At 40.4% G+C, this 18,322-nt stretch overlaps 1 protein-coding gene across 6 annotated transcripts in view; it reads left to right on the top strand.

Moving 5' to 3' along the window:
- The window catches only part of ANO5 (anoctamin 5), a 131,864-nt gene that overhangs the window by 80,736 nt on the left and 32,806 nt on the right, over window positions 1-18,322 (top strand). For 5 of the 6 annotated variants that reach the window (XM_073604027.1, XM_073604026.1, XM_073604023.1 and 2 more), the window contains 6 exons: window positions 802-917; window positions 2,366-2,500; window positions 4,801-4,906; window positions 4,992-5,052; window positions 6,196-6,347; window positions 11,324-11,404. In XM_073604027.1, the coding sequence (XP_073460128.1) occupies window positions 802-917; window positions 2,366-2,500; window positions 4,801-4,906; window positions 4,992-5,052; window positions 6,196-6,347; window positions 11,324-11,404 (651 nt within the window). Of the gene's footprint in view, window positions 1-801; window positions 918-2,365; window positions 2,501-4,800; window positions 4,907-4,991; window positions 5,053-6,195; window positions 6,348-11,323; window positions 11,405-13,397; window positions 13,473-18,322 lie in introns of all 6 variants that reach the window. The other variant, XM_073604024.1, reaches the window with a different exon arrangement.

Here is an 18,322-nt window from a genome sequence, read left to right as displayed (position 1 = left end):
CATGTCTTAAATAAGAAGTTCATGGGAGGAGCAAAGGTTTCAAGAGAAACAAGACAGAAGACAAGGTTCTCTTAAGAGATCAGGCAGGGAGCTGTCCAGCAGCTCAGGTGGCCCAGCAAGAAGAGACATTGCCAGACACAGCAGAGCCCGCAGGTTCAGACATCAATAGAATTGAGGTCAAGGCTCTGAAGGACACTCGTTTCTCCACACCAAACTCCTCAAATTATGTCTTTATGAAGATGTTGATTGAGAAGACCTGGTTTGTTTTCCGATTCATCCCAATGGTGTTTAGTAGGGTTGAAGTCTGGGCTGTGTGCAGGACACTCAAGTTCCTCCACAACAAATTGGTCAAACAATGTCTTTATGAAGATGTTGGATGAGATGATCTGGCTTGTTCCATTATATCCCAAAGGTGATCAGTAGAGTCAGGACTCTGAAACCCACTTGAGTTCCTCCACACCAAACTGGTCAATCCATGTCTATATGGAGCTGGCTTTGTACACAGGAGCACAGTCATGGTGGAACAGAAAAGGGTCTTCGCCAAACTGTTACCACAATGTTGGAAGAACAGAATGGTCTACAATGTCTTTACAGTTAATGATGTAGTATTCACAGTACCCTTCAATGAAAACGACTAAACCTCATCTTTTTGAGGAGGGGCATCCACATACTTTGACCATAAAGTGTCTGTTGGCCATTGCAAACCCTCTTGAAAATGTAGCACTTTATGTCATGATCCATTCAGTATAATTGTTTGGTGTTCTCCGTTGTGGCTGATTGTGCTGTGTTTTGTTCCGGCAGTGTCAGTACTGGAAGAAGTCTGAGGACACAAAGTGTATGAATGAGAGGTACACATTATACACGCACTGGGCCAGGTTTGGCAAGTTCTACAAGGAGCAGCCACTGGACCTCATCAGGTGAGTGACTAGGTGGAGATGTAAGAAAAATAATCTACTTTTAATTCAAATAAGTAACTTGAAATACAGAGATTAGCACTATAACACACATAAGTATAGGTACTATAACACACATACTGTATGTAAAGTATAGGCTCTATAACACACACACTTATGGGCATTATTACACACATACGTAGGGGTACTATACCACACACATATACAGTATAGGCACTATAACACACCTATGTATAGGTACTATTACACACATATGTATAGGTACTACAACACACATACGTATAAGTACTATAACACACATACGTATAGGTACTATACTATACACATCTACAGTATAGGCACTAAAACACATACTTATGGGTACTATAACACACATACGTATAGGTACTATAACACACATACTTATAGGTACTATAACACATCTACGTATAGGTACTATAACACACATACATATAGGTACTATACCATACACATCTACAGTATAGGTAATATAATATACATACTTATGGGTACTATAACACACATATGTATAGGTACTATAACACACATACGTATAGGTACTATACATATAGGCACTATAACACACATACTTATGGGTACTATAACACACATGTATAGGTACTATAACACACATACGTATAGGTACTATACCATACACATCTACAGTATAGGCACTATAACACACATACGTATAGGTACTATAGCACATACGTATAGGTACTATAACACACATACGTATAGGTACTATAACACATATGTGTATAGGTACTATAACACACATACGTATAGGTACTATACCATACACATCTACAGTATAGGCACTATAACACACATACGTATAGGTACTATAGCACATACGTATAGGTACTATAACACACATACGTATAGGTACTATAACACACATGTGTATAGGTACTATAACACACATACGTATAGGTACTATACAATAAACATCTACAGTATAGGCACTATAACACACATACGTATAGGTACTATAGCACATACGTATAGGTACTATAACACACATACGTATAGGTACTATAACACACATACGTATAGGTACTATAACACACATACTTATAGGTACTATAGCACATACGTATAGGTACTATAACACACATACGTATAGGTACTATAGCACATACGTATAGGTACTATAACACACATACTTATAGGTACTATAACACACATACTTATAGGTACTATAACACACATACTTATAGGTACTATAACACACATACGTATAGGTACTATAACACACAGACTTATAGGTACTATAACACACATACTTAAGGGCACATAACACACTTAGGTATTGATATTGTAAAAGTTCCTCACCCAAAGCACTGAGAACTTTGTAGAGGTTCAGGAGAACTCGTTCCGTCTTTGCGGTGTAATTCCTCTTCTAGCAGCCTTCCTTCCTATGGTTTAGTGTTTATTTCTCTCTGCAGGAAATATTACGGGGAGAAGATCGGTATCTACTTTGCTTGGCTGGGCTTCTATACGGAAATGCTGTTCTTCGCGGCTGTTGTTGGTTTTTTTTGCTTCCTGTACGGCTGGATAACGATGGATGACAGTATCAGCAGGTGAGATCATTCATCATCAGAAAACAATAGCAGATCAAGCTGACAATACAAGTGATAAAAATAAACTCCTTTTCTAAGCTTAAAAAAGGTTTGAATTGGCTTCAGTAAAAAATGGGAAATGGACAATTTTGGGTAAAATAGAACCACTTCTGCAAAAGCGCGACTTAACGTTAGTTAAATAACATTTAAGTTTTAAGGAAGAAAGATCCTCTTAAAAGGCTCATTCACACCATGTGCATTGACCTGCATTGATCAGCGAAGGCTTTAGTGCAAGGATACATTGCATAAAATTGTCTGCAACAATCGCACAAAAATGCATTACAACGCAGGACCGTGCACTGCAAAATGCTGCTGTACATAGAGTGAAATGTGTTGTTTTTTGGTGAGATTGTTGTTTTTAGGTCCTTTAGTAGTAAACTCCAGGGAGCAGCCAGACATATCTATGACCCTGTAAGAGCAGGCACAGTGTTCTTAAAGTGGTTGTAAACCTCAGACATGAAATATGAACAAAGCATATCCCTCTATAGTGTGTGCTTGTCTCAGTCCGGAGCACTAAGTGGCATTGCTGTCTGCTGCCCCCTTCCTCTGCTATCTGCATGAATCATTTTCGACAATTTATTCTGACACCAAGTGAAAAAGTTGACAGGGGAGGGACCTCCAGCATACAGCCTGTGGTTGGCAGCTTCAGCTCTGTTCCTGTGTGCTGTGTGAAGGGGGGGGGGGGGGGTCTCTTCCCTCCAATCTGCTCTCAGAGCATGCTGTATAAAATCTGTACTTTGAACAGATGTAGAGAAGACTGCAGATAAACAGGTACAACTTATATGGGAGGATTTGTTTAATCTCCGTGTATCACCTGAGGCCAGTCATTTTACTGGGTGTATGGAAGGGTTTACAACCACTTTAAGTGGCAGTGGATGTCTCTATAATTAACCTGGTCTTTGATCCTTTGATAGCAGTCAAGGATTCCTTGATTGGTGGGCCTTGAATCTTTCTTTCAATGTCCAGTAGTAGGTTCTGCTCAGCTTCTCTGCAACACTCTTCAGCAAGAAGATTCTTTACAGATGCTTCTTCCAGGCAGACATCCTTTAGCCCAGTTCCTTTCTGATATGGACTCAAGCAGATGACCTGAGGTCCTTGGGCCTCCAGTACATGCCATCAACTGGGGCAAGGCCTAAACTGAGATTCCTCTAGACCCCAGAGGAACCCTTGAAATACATTTTAGGCCTTGAGGAATCCCTTCTAAAACCAATTCATTGGGGTCAGTGGTAAAAATGCCCCTTGCGTTGATGGCTAGTTTAAAGAATGCCTCAATTACAGTGGGGATAAGACTATCATCCTTATAGACAGCTAAAGAAAAGACCATTCAGGTCCTACAGCTGACTCTGCCAAGTGGTGTTGGCCTTGGAAATATGCAGGCACCATCAGATGAGAGGTCAATCATCCACAGCTTAAGGAACCCCTGGACACCTCCTGGAGAAACCCTAGGGTTCCACAAATCCCTGATTAAAAATAACTGCTGTGGGAAGACCTCTTCTACAGGCAGAAGCTGAGGAGGTGAAGAACCCTCTGCAGGGTCAGGGACCCTCTGGAAAAGTTCTCTAAATATGTACATTACATACTGCAGATGGTTCTGCCAAGTGGTTTTGGACCTGGATCTATGTAGACTCCATCAGATTGGAGGTCCATCATCCACAACTTAAGGAACTCCTAGATACCTCCAGAGGAACCCTAGGCTTACACAAATCCCTGATTAAAAAGAACTACTTTGGGAAGACCTTCTTCTTTCCGGGCAGAAGCCTAGGAGGTGAAGAAACTTCTGGAAAAGTTTTCTAAATATTTATCATCTACCAAAGAACCTCAGGGATTGGTTGGGTCAACTACATGTTTATAACTCAATGATTTTCCTACAATCCAAACCAAGCGGCACCACTCCAAAAATTAACACACTTATCTTAGGAAAACCAGCAGCAGAGTCAAGAGCTCAGGCTGATTTCAGCCTAGGTGAAAGACACACAAAATGTAGTTATGGACACGCCAGCTTGGGAGAGGTCCTTACAAATTTAATCCTCTTCCTTTGACAGTTTGAGTCACAGGCATTGGACAAGCCCGCAGAGTGCTGACTTTACTGGATGCATGCTTGTTCCAGATCAGTGACTTAATGTACTGAATCTGGTAAGAGGCAGCTGAGCCATTATGTCCTTTATTGTGCAGAATAATACGAGGAGGGGCAGAAGACTCTGTTGTTGTAAAGTGCTGATTGACTGATGGCCTTCTACCATTCATTGTTGTTTTGTCTGCAGTAAAGAAATTTGTGATAACACCATTGGTGGTCAGATCATCATGTGTCCCCTGTGTGACCAACGCTGTGAATTCTGGAGATTAAACACCACCTGTGAACCTTCCCAGGTAATCCCACCCCCACCAACCTCCACCAGTCACATTATACCCAATGCCAATACTCCAGCCTAATAAATGTTTTCTTTCCCCCCAGTACTCCCACCTATTTGATAATGTGGCCACTCTGTTTTTCGCAATATTCATGGGGATATGGGGTAAGTGACTTTGAAAAGTTACCTTTACTGGGGGTCCAGAACAATGACACATTGACACTTGAGGGTCCCAGAACAATGACACACTGACACTTGGGGGTCCAGAACAATGGTACACTGACACTTGGGGGTCCAGAACAATGGCACACTGACACTTGGGGGTCCAGAACAATGACACACCGACACTTGGGGGTCCAGAACAATGACACACTGACACTTGGGGATCCAGAACAATGGCACACTGACACTTGGGGGTCCAGAACAATGACACACCGACACTTGGGGGTCCAGAACAATGATACACTGACACTTGTGGATCCAGAACAATGACACACTGACACTTGAGGGTCCCAGAACAATGACACACTGACACTTGAGGGTCCCAGAACAATGACACACTGACACTTGGGGGTCCAGAACAATGACACACTGACACTTGGGGGTCCAGAACAATGACACACTGACACTTGGGGGTCCAGAACAATGACACACTGACACTTGGGGGTCCAGAACAATGACACACTGACACTTGGGGGTCCAGAACAATGGCACACTGACACTTGAGGGTCCCAGAACAATGACACACTGACACTTGGGGGTCCAGAACAATGACACACTGACACTTGTGGATCCAGAACAATGACACACTGACACTTGAGGGTCCCAGAACAATGACACACTGACACTTGATGGTCCAGAACAATGACACACTGACAGTTGGGGGTCCAGAACAATGACACACTGACACTTGGGGGTCCAGAACAATGACACACTGACACTTGAGGGTCCAGAACAATGACACACTGACACTAGAGGGTCCAGAACAATGACACCCTGACACTTGGGGGTCCAGAACAATGACACACTGACACTTGGGGGTCCAGAACAATGACACACTGACACTTGAGGGTCCAGAACAATGACACAATGACACTTGAGGGTCCAGAACAATGACACACTGACACTTGGGGGTCCAAAACAATGACACCCTGACACTTGGGGCTCCCAGAACAATGACACACTGACACTTGGGGGTCCAGAACAGTAACATACCGACACTTGGGGGTCCCAGAAAAATGACTCCCTAAAACTTGGGGGGTCTGGTTGATCAGTGATTGGTTGATGTGGGGTTCTGTGGCTTTGCAGTGACTTTATTCCTGGAGTTCTGGAAGCGGAGGCAGGCACGGTTGGAGTATGAATGGGATTTGGTTGACTTTGAGGAGGAACAGCAGCAACTTCAGCTGCGGCCGGAGTATGAAGCCAAATGTACCCACAAGAAGAAGAACCCAGTCACTCAGGTAATATCAGTGCGTGTGCCATGACCGGTCATATGTAACAATGTATCTCCCTGTAGTAACGTGTACCTGTAACATGTACAAACCAGAGGTGGCAGGAGACGGGTGTTCCAAATATGAGCAAGCGGAGCAATTCTCTATGATGTCACCAAATCTAATTGATTCAATTGGCTGCATTCTTATTCTAATACAAGCCATGGGAGGTGGCAGCTCCTTTTTATTCAGACAACATTCTGTCTAAAAATCCACCAACTGGCTGAGAAATGACAAAATCTGCAGACTAGACCTCTCTATAGCGCCCTCCCCAGGTACATAAACACTCCTGCATTTTTCCCACATGAGTAAAGCACAGCTTTTCACTTGCCGACTGCAATACATAAATATACGTTGAGGCTTTGAAGTCGTTTATTGTGGTTATGGCTGAAGTTGTCAGCCATAGCCCCCGGTATTTTTTTATTTTTTTTTTTAATGAAAGCAGTCTGGGCGGCTCATTAGCCACTGGATGGCTTTTCAGAAACAGCGGGAGGGGACGTCCCCTCCTCCCACCGCTTGCCAGTGTTTCTTGGGCTTACTGTTTTTACCACCGTGCCCGAGAAACAATCTGACAGTGCGGCCGGCTGGTCACAGAGCCGAAAAGAGATCAGATTGTCTCTGATTGCCTCTATGGCCTTGGAGGACTGGAGCGACGTCACTTCCGGTCTAGGGCGAAAGGGAACAATTCTTTTTTTTCAAAGCAAAAGATCACATTTTTTTGCTCTCTTGCTTTTAAAGGTAGAGGATTGGATTTGGGGACTTTTTGACCCCAGATCTCTCCTGTTATCCTTATTTCTATTACAAGGGATGTTCCTTGTAATAGGAATAAAAGTAATAAAAAAAAAAGAAACCATGTAAAAAAATAAGAAAAAAAAAAAAAAAAAAAAAAGCGCCCCCATGCTCACGTGCAAAAGTGAACGCATATGTAAACGGCACCACACATGTGAGGTATCACCGCAAACATTACAGCGAGAGCAATAATTCTAGTGCTAGACCTCCTCTGTAAGACCCCTTTCACACTGGGGCGCTTTGCAGGCGCTACAGCGCTAAAAATAGTGCCTGCAAAGCGCCCTGGAAGAGCTGCTGCTGTGTCTTCCCCCCCCCCCCTCCGAGGGCTTTCACACTGGAGCGGTGCGCTAGCAGGACGGTACAAAAAGTCCTGCTAGCAGCATCTTCGGAGCGGTGAAGGAGCGGTGTATTAATGGGGCAGCGCGGCTATACCGCCGGCATAGCGCTGCTGCAGCAGCACTTTGCGGTGGTTTTAACCCTTTCTTGGCCGCTAGCAGGGGGGTAAACCGCCCCCTGCTAGTGGCCGAATACCACAGCTAAAACGACGGTAAACACCGTTTTACTGCCGACGCCGCCCCAGTGTGAGAGGGGCCTTACTCGCCTATGGAGATTTTTTAAGTATTGTAGTTTGTCGCCATTCCACAAGTGTGCGCAATTTTAAAGCGTTCTCTATTTACTCGGTATAACTTCATCTTTCATATTTTACAAAAAAAATTGGGGGTGTATATATAGTGTTTTTTTAAATTATTTTTAATTAATTGAAGTGTATTTTTTCTCAAAAAAAATTGCATTCGAAAAAAACTGCTGCGCAAATACCGTGTGACATAAATGATTGCAACAATTGCCATTTTATTCCCTAGAGTCTCTGCTAAAAAAAAAAAAAATATATATTATGTTTGGGGTTCTAAGTAAGCCCCCCCGCCCCAAAGCACCCACTCCCCCATGTTGAGCGCATGTGACCTGGTATGGTTACCTATGGTGGTCCGCATGTAAATATCAATATAATAATAGTTTCAATTTAAAAATTCATATTGGATTTAGTCCTCTCCTGGCCTCTTTGGTACATGTTGCCGTCTAATTTTCTAATATTTTATTTGTATGATATTTTTCTTTTTGCACATTTCCTCCACCCGCAGTATTATGATGGAGTGATTGGACCGGAGATCGCCCTTCACTTATAATAACACTTTCTGTTGATTCCTATAAATGGTGTCATTTACTTCATATAACATAATTTTATTTTATTCTCATTTCACAGAATTCTAACACGATTCTTTTTTTCACAGATCAGGATCTCCACATTTCCAATGTCAATATCAATATGAAATATAGAATTAGGGGTCAGTCTGCCTATAACTGATATCTCAGTCATATAAAGTGACATTAAAGGTTCATTTTATTTGTATTTATTTATTTTTTAACAACAAGCCTGTCATACTTAGCTGCTCTGCGTAATGGTTTTGCATAGAGCATCCCAGAACCTCTTCTTCTAGATCCCCCCCCGCCGTTGCTCCTGGCTCCTCCCCCTTGACCAGTGACCCCCCAACAGTGAGCCACTTGGTATAGGGGCACTGCTGTATGCTCGCTCTTGAGTCTTGCTCTATGAGTCCATAAGGCTACTTTCACACTAGGGCGTTAGCAGTAAAGCGCTGCAAATTGTAGTGGCACTTTACCGCTGTAATAGCGTCGCTTTTTGCCCGCTAGCGGGGCATTTTTGACCATGACAATGCCGGCAATGAGAAATTCAGAAAAAAACTGCGTGGGGTCCCCCCCCCCCCCAATCCATACCAGGCCCACACCTAAAAAAAAAAAAAAAAAAAAAAACGGCATGGGGTCCCCCCAAAATCCATACCAGACCCTTATCTGAGCATGCAGCCCAGCAGATCAGGAAAGGGAGGGGGGATGAGCGAGTGCCCCCCCAAGCCATACCATACCACATGCCCCTGACATGAGAAAATGATTGACTGATCCGAAATTCGAATCGTTCCGAAAGTTTGGAATTCATTAGAAAACAAATATATGAAAAGAAATCAAACAAATGTACGAAATGAAATTCATTACTATTTCATGTGGGGATTCGGATACATCCAAATCTCTGAATAACCAAACATTTGTACGAATTCATATTCGGACCGAAACCAGTTGCATATGTTCTACCCATGACAAGCAGCCGACCTCCTGTGTTCACATTGCAGCAGGGCAGCCGCACGGCGCAGGACCCAGAAGCTTGTGGAGATCACTGCAGTAGCCATGTCTTCTTCAGTGATTTCCAGCTTCTAGAGGGGATCCGACAAGGATGGTGTATACATAGTAGGTCCAAGCTGGAACAATGTATCTATGTAGCAATATCCATACCTGGAATTCTTCTATAAACTACACATAGATCCTTGTCAGTGACTTGGAAATGCCGTGCAATGTCCTCACCACCAGGGGGCCGGGGAGGAGGAGGGGGGCCCGGGAGGAGGAAGGGGGCCCGGAAGGAGGAAGGGGGCCCGGAAGGAGGAAGGGGGCCCGGAAGGAGGAAGGGGGCCCGGGAGGAGGAAGGGGGCCCGGAAGGAGGAAGGGGGCCCGGAAGGAGGAAGGGGGCCGGGGAGGAGGAAGGGGGCCCGGTGGGTAGTTTGAATCTTCTAGCACACACCCAGGACTGAAATATAAGTTTAGGCGGACTGACCTATGTATTTTATTTGCTCTAAACTCTTACAATTTTTTTTTCTATTGTAAAGCATTGACTATGTTGGTTATTACCATCTCTGATCTTGTCACAGTGGGGGCGGCCATATTGTATATACGAGTTACCCCACCCTGGCGGTGCTTCTGGGGCAGCAAAAGATGAAACCCAACACACAAATTGGCTTTAAATATCGATATAAAACTATATCTGCAGATTTTAAATTAGCAGCTTCAACTTCCAACATCCTGACAGGTCATTGTCCCCCTGTCGGTGTCAGGATGATGGTCATCAGTTGAGTGAAGTGGAGATATTTGGTATCCCCGGGATCTCTGTTATACTTCATCTCTGATGGAACCTCAGGTGATGGATCTGTAAAATGCACAAAATTATTTTTGTAACAGTTATAAATGACTTCATATGTTTACAATGTATCTATTGTGTAGAGCGGCACAGGACTGGCCAAAAAATGTAAACTGGTCCACGTGTTGCTGACTCCACAAAGCATGTCCACCCTTAAAGATGAATTCCGAGTATGGATATTTTTTTTTACTTAATTACATTGTTCCCGCTTGCACCAACTATGTAAAATACCATACCTGTGGGATCCCTCTAGAGCAGGGGTCTCAAACTGGCGGTCCTCCAGCTGTTGTAAAACTACAAGTCCCATGAGGCATTGCAAGGTTGACAGTTACAAGCATGACTCCCACAGGCAGAGGCATGATGGAACTTTGTAGTTTTGCAACAGCTGGAGGGCCGCCAGTTTGAGACCCCTTCACTATAAGCTGGAAATTACTGTAGCAGACACCACTACTACACCACCACTAAACTGCTACTACTATACCGCTAGTCCAGTGATCTCCACTAGCTTCCAGGCCAAGCGGCTGCCCAGCTGCATTGTGAACACAGGAGACCAGCCACTGGGCATGGGCGCCATTCAGAGAAGGCTTTGCATTTCCCGAATAAATGCAAAGCATTCCCTACTTGGACAAGGTGGGGAGATGATGTCATACTATCCACCTCGTCCAATCCGAGAACACTTTGCATTCATTGAGAAAAAGTGAAGCATTCTTTGAATAGCGCCCATGCCGAATGGTCAACCTCTGGAATTTAGAATGCGGTAGGGCAGCTGCTCATAAAGCTAGTGGAGATCACTGGAGCAGCAATGTAGTAATGGTGTCTACTACAGTTCTTTCCAGCTTCTAGAGGGATCCTATAGGTATGGTATATACAGAGTTACATTGGTTCAAGCTGAAAAAATATAACTATGTAATAAATTCCATACCTGGCATTTTTTTTTTTAACAAAGATGGATGCTCTGCAGTATGGAGGAAGCTTAGATGTCCCCATTGTGTACAGATCACAGGTGCCATTGAGTGCTGTCATCCATGGTACAAGTAACCTATTTTGCTTTGTTCTTTGTCCCGCGGTCCCCGTCTCTGATGTGTTGTTCTGGTTTGTTACACATTCAGCCTTTCTACATTTGTAGGAACTAGAAATGGTATTAAAGCGAAATCCTGCCAATATCTGTGGCAAGCTCTTGCTATGCTGGACGGCCATTTTCTTCTGGGTAAGAGGAGCCCCTGGAAGCTCAGCCATCTCTCTGCCGACCAATGACTAACCAGATTAACGTTTTCTGTTGGTTTCGCTACGGGAGCAAGAAGAGGGTGGCGGCACTGGCGTTCATGTCTTGCGGATGTGTGAAAGGGTAAAAAGTGCTCTGATGGCCATCTTGTTACGTTGCTCAAGAGATTTTAAATTTGCATTGCGTTGTGGGCAGAAGAATGTGCATGGGCATAGTGTGCACGAGAGGGGTGGGGGTGTATTTCCAAAAAAAAAAAAAAATTTAAAAAATTGTAAATATATATATATATATATATATATATATATATTATGTATGTATAGTATGTACGTGTGTGTGTATATATGTGTGTATATATATATATATATATATATATATATATGTATGTATATATATATATATATGTGTGTGTGTGTGTGTGTATATATATATATATATATATATATATATATATATATATATATATATATATATATATATATATATATATATATATAAAACATTTTTTTCTACTATATTATATATATATTTATTATAAAAAAATATATATATATATTATAATATATATAATATAGTAAAAAAAAAGTTATATATATATATATATATATATATATATATATATATATATATATAATATTATAATATATAAAACATTTTTTTTACTATATTATATATATTATATAATATATATTTATTATAATAAATATATATATATATATATATATATATATATATATATATATATATATATATATATATATATATATATATATTATAATTAATATAATATAAATAATAATATATATAATATAGTAAAACATTTTATATATATATAATTTTTTTTTTCGTTAAAACAAAGAAATCCACTCTTGCCTCTGTAGTCTGGATTGCAAATCCTGTAGTTAGGCCCCGTATCATTCTATTTTTAAAACATTTTTGCACAAATCTCAGAAGCATTTGTGCAAGCTGAACTAAATGTCACCGTAATTTTTGTAAGAGATTAATTCCTGTGTCATCGGCTCCATCTAGTGGCCAAAGTGAAATACAGATTTCTCAACGAGCTATTTTCAGATATCAATACTGTATATGGCCACTAGATGGAGTTGAAGATGCAGGCAATTATCTCTTACAAAAATGATGATGGTTTCATTCAAGTTGCACAAATGTTTCTGACATTCGTGCAACGATTATTTTATGAATAGGGTGAAAAGACTTAGAAATGAAAATTCATTTCTAATCTTGTTTTGCTTGGTTTACAAAATGATGGTTCTTGAATTTTACAAGAAAATAAGCCAGAATAAATCATCCCTAAACGAATGAAATGTTCAGGGGTCAGTCTACTTGTACATTATATTTCATTCATAGTGGAGTCTGGTCACTTCCGGGCTTCAAACCAGAGCTGAAGTAACAAGATTGTTATTCGTTACCATAACCTTTTTTTGCCCACTTTGGAATGGTCCCACTCCACACATCATTCTCGAATTATAGAAAGGGAATGAAGAGTCCAGTGAGTAGAGCAGGACATCCTAGTTATGGCAGAGGTGGAAAGTTGAGTGCATAGGACTTAGAAGTTCTCAAGAGGCAAACATTTTAGGTGTACTCACCCTGTAAGTCTAAAAATGGCAAAAATTCAAAAAAATTCAAACTGTGTGCCTAAGGAAAGATCAAACCTGCTGCATGGCGCAACGTTGAGCATAAAGTAACATTAAGAAATTTAAGTAAATTGTGAATATTTGACAAAGATGTTCAGATGTTCCTGAAGGACCATAGTGTCCGGCTGGGGATTTCCATGGGAAGTGTTCTCCAGGTCGGGGGTTCACCATTTGTCTCCGAGCCGATTAGGCTCCATGCACAGTAACAAGATGGCTTCTGTCCTGCTTTTATCTTCACACAGCTCTGGTCCTATATTTCTTATATTCTCCTTTTGTGGTGTGGTCTTTACTCCATGGTGAATTGTGGCCTGCTTGCTTGATTATTTCAGGAAATGGAGCCTTTTTTGCCTTTGACTAGCAAGGCAGCACGGTTCTGCTTCTCAGGAACCACGGTGCTATTCTGGGTGAGCCTATTTTATTTATCTCTAATACTTCCTTAACATCTGTCTGTGGTGTTTCTGTGTTTTCTGTCCTTTTTGCTCTCATGTGCTTTCCTGTGAAGTCTATTCTCAGACCATTTATCAGTTGTGGTTTCCCTTTTCAAACGAGTGCAAATTGATCGATCATGTCCGGTTGTGCAGACTTGGACGTTCATGGCCAAATGTAACTGCTTGGAATGCCCTCAAATTGGGGATGGGATAAAGGGATTGATGATCCACCACAACCACATACACATTCAGCCCATGAATATATACGCTTAGACATATTCCCACCTTCCAACTTCTAAGGTCAAGGAAAATCAGCTTCTGAAGATGAAAATTAACTAGTATCAATTATTATCAGATTGCAGAGGTGTAACTAGAACCTTCAGGGCCCCGATACAAGAAACCCTGAAGGGCCCCCTGACCCCTGACCAGGGTTCTTCCCTCCAAGCCAGGTGGCGGAACACCATGGCCCAGTCGCAAATACGACTTTTGTGACCCTGGTAGTTCCAAAACTGGTGCCAGTAGTTATTTATTTTATTTCTGTTATTTTTTTACCATTTCAGTTTATTTACAACATTATTATATTTTTTTTTCTATTTTTTTTTAGGCGCTCTATTGGGGGGCTTTGGTGAGAAAGCAGGGGTCTAAACAGATCTCTGATGTTTCACCTTTAAGACAGAGAAAGGAGAATGAGGACACAGCCCTTAACCTTCATCTCAGCTGCATAGAATGAATGGACAGGAAGAGCTCTGTACAGAGGCTTCCTGTTCATTTACAAATGCAAGCATAGGAAAGCCTTTACTATGCTTCAGTTATCAATGGAAAGAGTTAGTGATCGGTACAAATCACTGACTCTGTCTATACAGACAAGGAAGGGGCCAGTAAATTATATGTCTATCTACCCCTTTCCCGCTCTCCATCCTGAAATATACCCCACAGCAGCCAAAGGGAGGGGGACCCGGCAAAGCTGCAAGGGATGGCCGGGAGACAGCACAGGGGCCTGGAGGCAGCAGAAAGAAGCTGGATAGAAGGTGTGACATAGAGAAGAACCGAACACAAGTTAGTTAGCGGTTTACTCATTAGAAGCCTCAGTACCACTTGGGACATTTTCTAATCTGGTCCTCAAACCACATGACCTTTCTAAGTGCAAATAGTTTTCTTCTAAAAAGTGATTTAGAAGATATCTTCTCTCCAAGACCCTACAGAAACCTTTGTCAGCCATGGTTCCATGGAACCCTAGGATTCCTTCCAAGGTTGCTGAGGTTCCTTGAGCAATTACCAGTGGTTGGTTGATTTCCCCCTGACACTGGCCACCAAGCCTAGGGGGAAATTTTCCACTGACCACTAATATAAGCAAGTTAGCAAGTTATTAGAAGCCTGAGAACTGCTTAGAACATTTCCTAATCTGGTCCTCAAACCACACAAGACCCTTCTTAAGTGTAAGTAGTTTTCTTCTAGAGAGTGAACGAAAAGATATCCTTTCTCCATGGTCCTATAGCAGGGATCTTCAAACTACGGCCCTCCAGCTGTTGCAGAACTACACTTCCCATGAGGCATTGTAAAACTCTGCCTTTCACAGACATGACTAGGCATGATGGGAATTGTAGTTCCTGAACAACTGGAGGGCCATAGTTTGAAGACCCTTGCCCTATAGCATCCTTCGTCAAGCATGGTTCCATAGAACCCCAAGGTTCCTTCCGAGATTGCTGGTGTTTCTTGAGCATTTACCAGTGGTGGATTGATTTCCCCTTACACTGGCCACCAATCCTAGGTGGAAATTTTCCTCTGACCACCAATATGAGGGGTCACTACACTCACCACTATTGTTACTGCCTACCACAATTTTTACTGTTTTTCTTAAATTTATTTTCAATTTTAAATAAAATTAGTTGTAAATGAGCAGAAAAGAGTGGTCTTCCTTGGTGTACAATATTCTGATATTCCACATTATTTAGTCTTTTATTTAAAGCTGCTTATGAAATGAAATGTAATATATCATGAGTTGTAGGTATAATAATCCTTAGCAGAGGTTCCCAGAGACCTAAAAATTTCAAGGGGTTCATCAGGGGAAGCCTTTCCCAACCTTTTTATCCTGGAGGAATTCTTGAAATTATTTTTAGGTCTCCGGGAACTTTTGCTAAAACAAATTCATTGGAGGTGAGTGAGAAAAACGTCCATTACATTGATGGCCAGTGAAAAGCATGCTCCTACTTACAGCTGATAAGATCATTGGTGTCCTGCAGCTATTTCTGCCAATTGGCTTTTGACTCAGGAACGGGCAGTCAATTAGCCACAACTCAAGGAACCCCTAGCAACCTCTGGAGGAACCCTAGGGTTCCACAGAACCCTGGTTGAGAATGGATGCTCCAGAGTAATGGGGTTGAGGAAGACTGTACTATGGAGCTGTATGAAGGCAACTAGTTTAAGGGGGGAAACAATAGACCGATAGCTAGAGGGGAATTTACACCTCATCTGTGTTTTATGAAACCTTTTAGATCTGTGTTGGTCATACATTTTTGTAAGGGTCTTCACTCATATGGTGCCTTAGGAGTCGTGGTTTGCTCTGAAAGTCCAGGTCTTCTGTACGCCGAACATTCACAGTGAGGGGGTCAGAATGGGCGTCACTTGTCCCACTGCTGTATTGGTACAACTTATTAAAAAATGTCTGCATATGGCGGAGACTTTCTGACTTGTTTAACTTGGAAACCACAATATATAAATCTCTTCTAACTCCAATCACTTTGCACAATTTGCCAATCTAATGCACATTTAATGTTATACATACATATATATATATATATATATATATATATATATATATATATATATATATATATTGTCTAATTTATTGCCTAATTGCTATATTATAATAAGTAAAAGTACAGAATATAATTGTCTACTGTTAGTCCTGATCAAGCCAACATTCTATTTGGGTTTTGTGAAAATCAGGGAAGTTTTATGGCCTCTGTCAGGTTTTTATGGCTATCTGTGTCCCTGTTGGGAAAATTTCCCCTCTTCCCCAGGACGGGAGGGTATGGAAAATCTCTCTAATCCAGACAAAACACATTTAGTAGAATGGGGAAGGGTTGGGACACCGAGCAATATTTTATTGCCATCCATTCCCCTTCTATTTCAATGATATGGTGGCTCCCCCACCCTCACCTATTTTGAGTTTTGCCATCATGGGGACAAAGTATGGAAAAATCTTCTCAATGGGGGTCAAATAAAAACTTTTGTGTAGAGTAAAGAATTATAGCGCTGCCCCATCTATATGACTCCACCACAATATTTTTGTTTAAAATAGCCAAAGAATATCCAACGGGTCTTTGGGGGGGGGGGGGGGGGTTGTGCAAATTGCATTTTTTTTAAGCTATAAAACTATAAATATAATCAGTACTTTAATAATCCCAACAAGAAATTATTAAATCATTATCAAAACTGAACAGTATTAAAATACTATTAGAAATTTGCAGACAAAATAAATACCTATAAATTATTATACAAAAAAAAAAAAAGTAATTAAGAAAATATAAGTAATTAAGTATATAAGTGATCAGAAAATATAAGTAATTAAAAACAAATAAAAAAAAGGTTTTATTTGCGAAGGAAAAACCAATGCGCTTTAAGGGGTTTTGGAAGTCCCCCTTCTTCATGGCAATAATCATCTAAAACCATCAACATTAGAATATTAATGCAAAAATTAATACCTATAAATTGTTATAAAAAGAACCCAGAAAATGTATGAAATTAAAAACAAATAATATTTTCTTTAAGCCAACACATTTCATGGGGTTTTGGAAGTCCCCCTTCTTCATGACAATAAAAAGACCATCAACTGAAATATTATAAAAGTTCTCAGGCAAAAATACCTATAAATTATAAAAAGAACTCAGAAAATGTAAATCGAAAACAAATCATCCGCTAATTATGAATTCAAATATATCCATAATATATATATATATATATATATAGATAGATAGATAGATAGATATATAAAGATATCTATCTATATATATATATAGATATATATCTATATCTATATATATATATATATATATATATATATATATATATATATATATATATATATATATATATAGAGATATATATATATATATATATATATATATATATATATATCTCTATATATCTATATAGATATATATATATATCTATATAGATATATAGAGATATATATATATATAGATAATTTTTTCATATACATTTTAGTAGAGATTATATGAAACCAGTAATAATAATTTATACAATCATATAATTCTTTGATCACTTTTCATAGGGGTAGCAGTATAGCCTCACGTGTGAATGAGCCCCACATTCTTCGAGGCTTTCAATACACAAAACCTATAAATATAATCATTATTTAATCAAGTCAGTATTAGAATTCTATTAAAAATTTGTAGGCAGAATGAATATCTATAAATTATTATAAAAAGACCTCATAAAATGAAACAAATTAAAAACAATTATTCTTTTCTTTAAAATTGGCAAAGACCAACATGTTTGCCAACATGTTTCAAGTGGTTGTGGAAGTCCCCTTTCTTCATGGCAATAATCATATAAAACCATCACCATTAGAATATTATAAACGTTCTCAGCATAGGCGTGTGCACACGGTGTGCCAGGTGTGCCTGGGCACACCCTAATCATCCTGTGGCACCCAGATACTCCCTACTTAGAAAAGGACTGGGGAATCTCTGTCCTCAGTCCCTTTCTCTGTCTAAAAAGTGAGACATCCGGGGTCTGTTTAGACCCCTGATATTTCACCAAAGCCCCCTCAATGGGGCTCCTAAAAAAGTAAAATAATAAAA

Source organism: Aquarana catesbeiana, linkage group LG11, assembly GCF_042186555.1.
Source record: "Aquarana catesbeiana isolate 2022-GZ linkage group LG11, ASM4218655v1, whole genome shotgun sequence".
Taxonomy (NCBI): domain Eukaryota; kingdom Metazoa; phylum Chordata; class Amphibia; order Anura; family Ranidae; genus Aquarana; species Aquarana catesbeiana.
The sequence above is the reverse complement of the archived record's forward strand: the minus strand, read 5'-3'. Positions and strand labels throughout refer to the sequence as shown.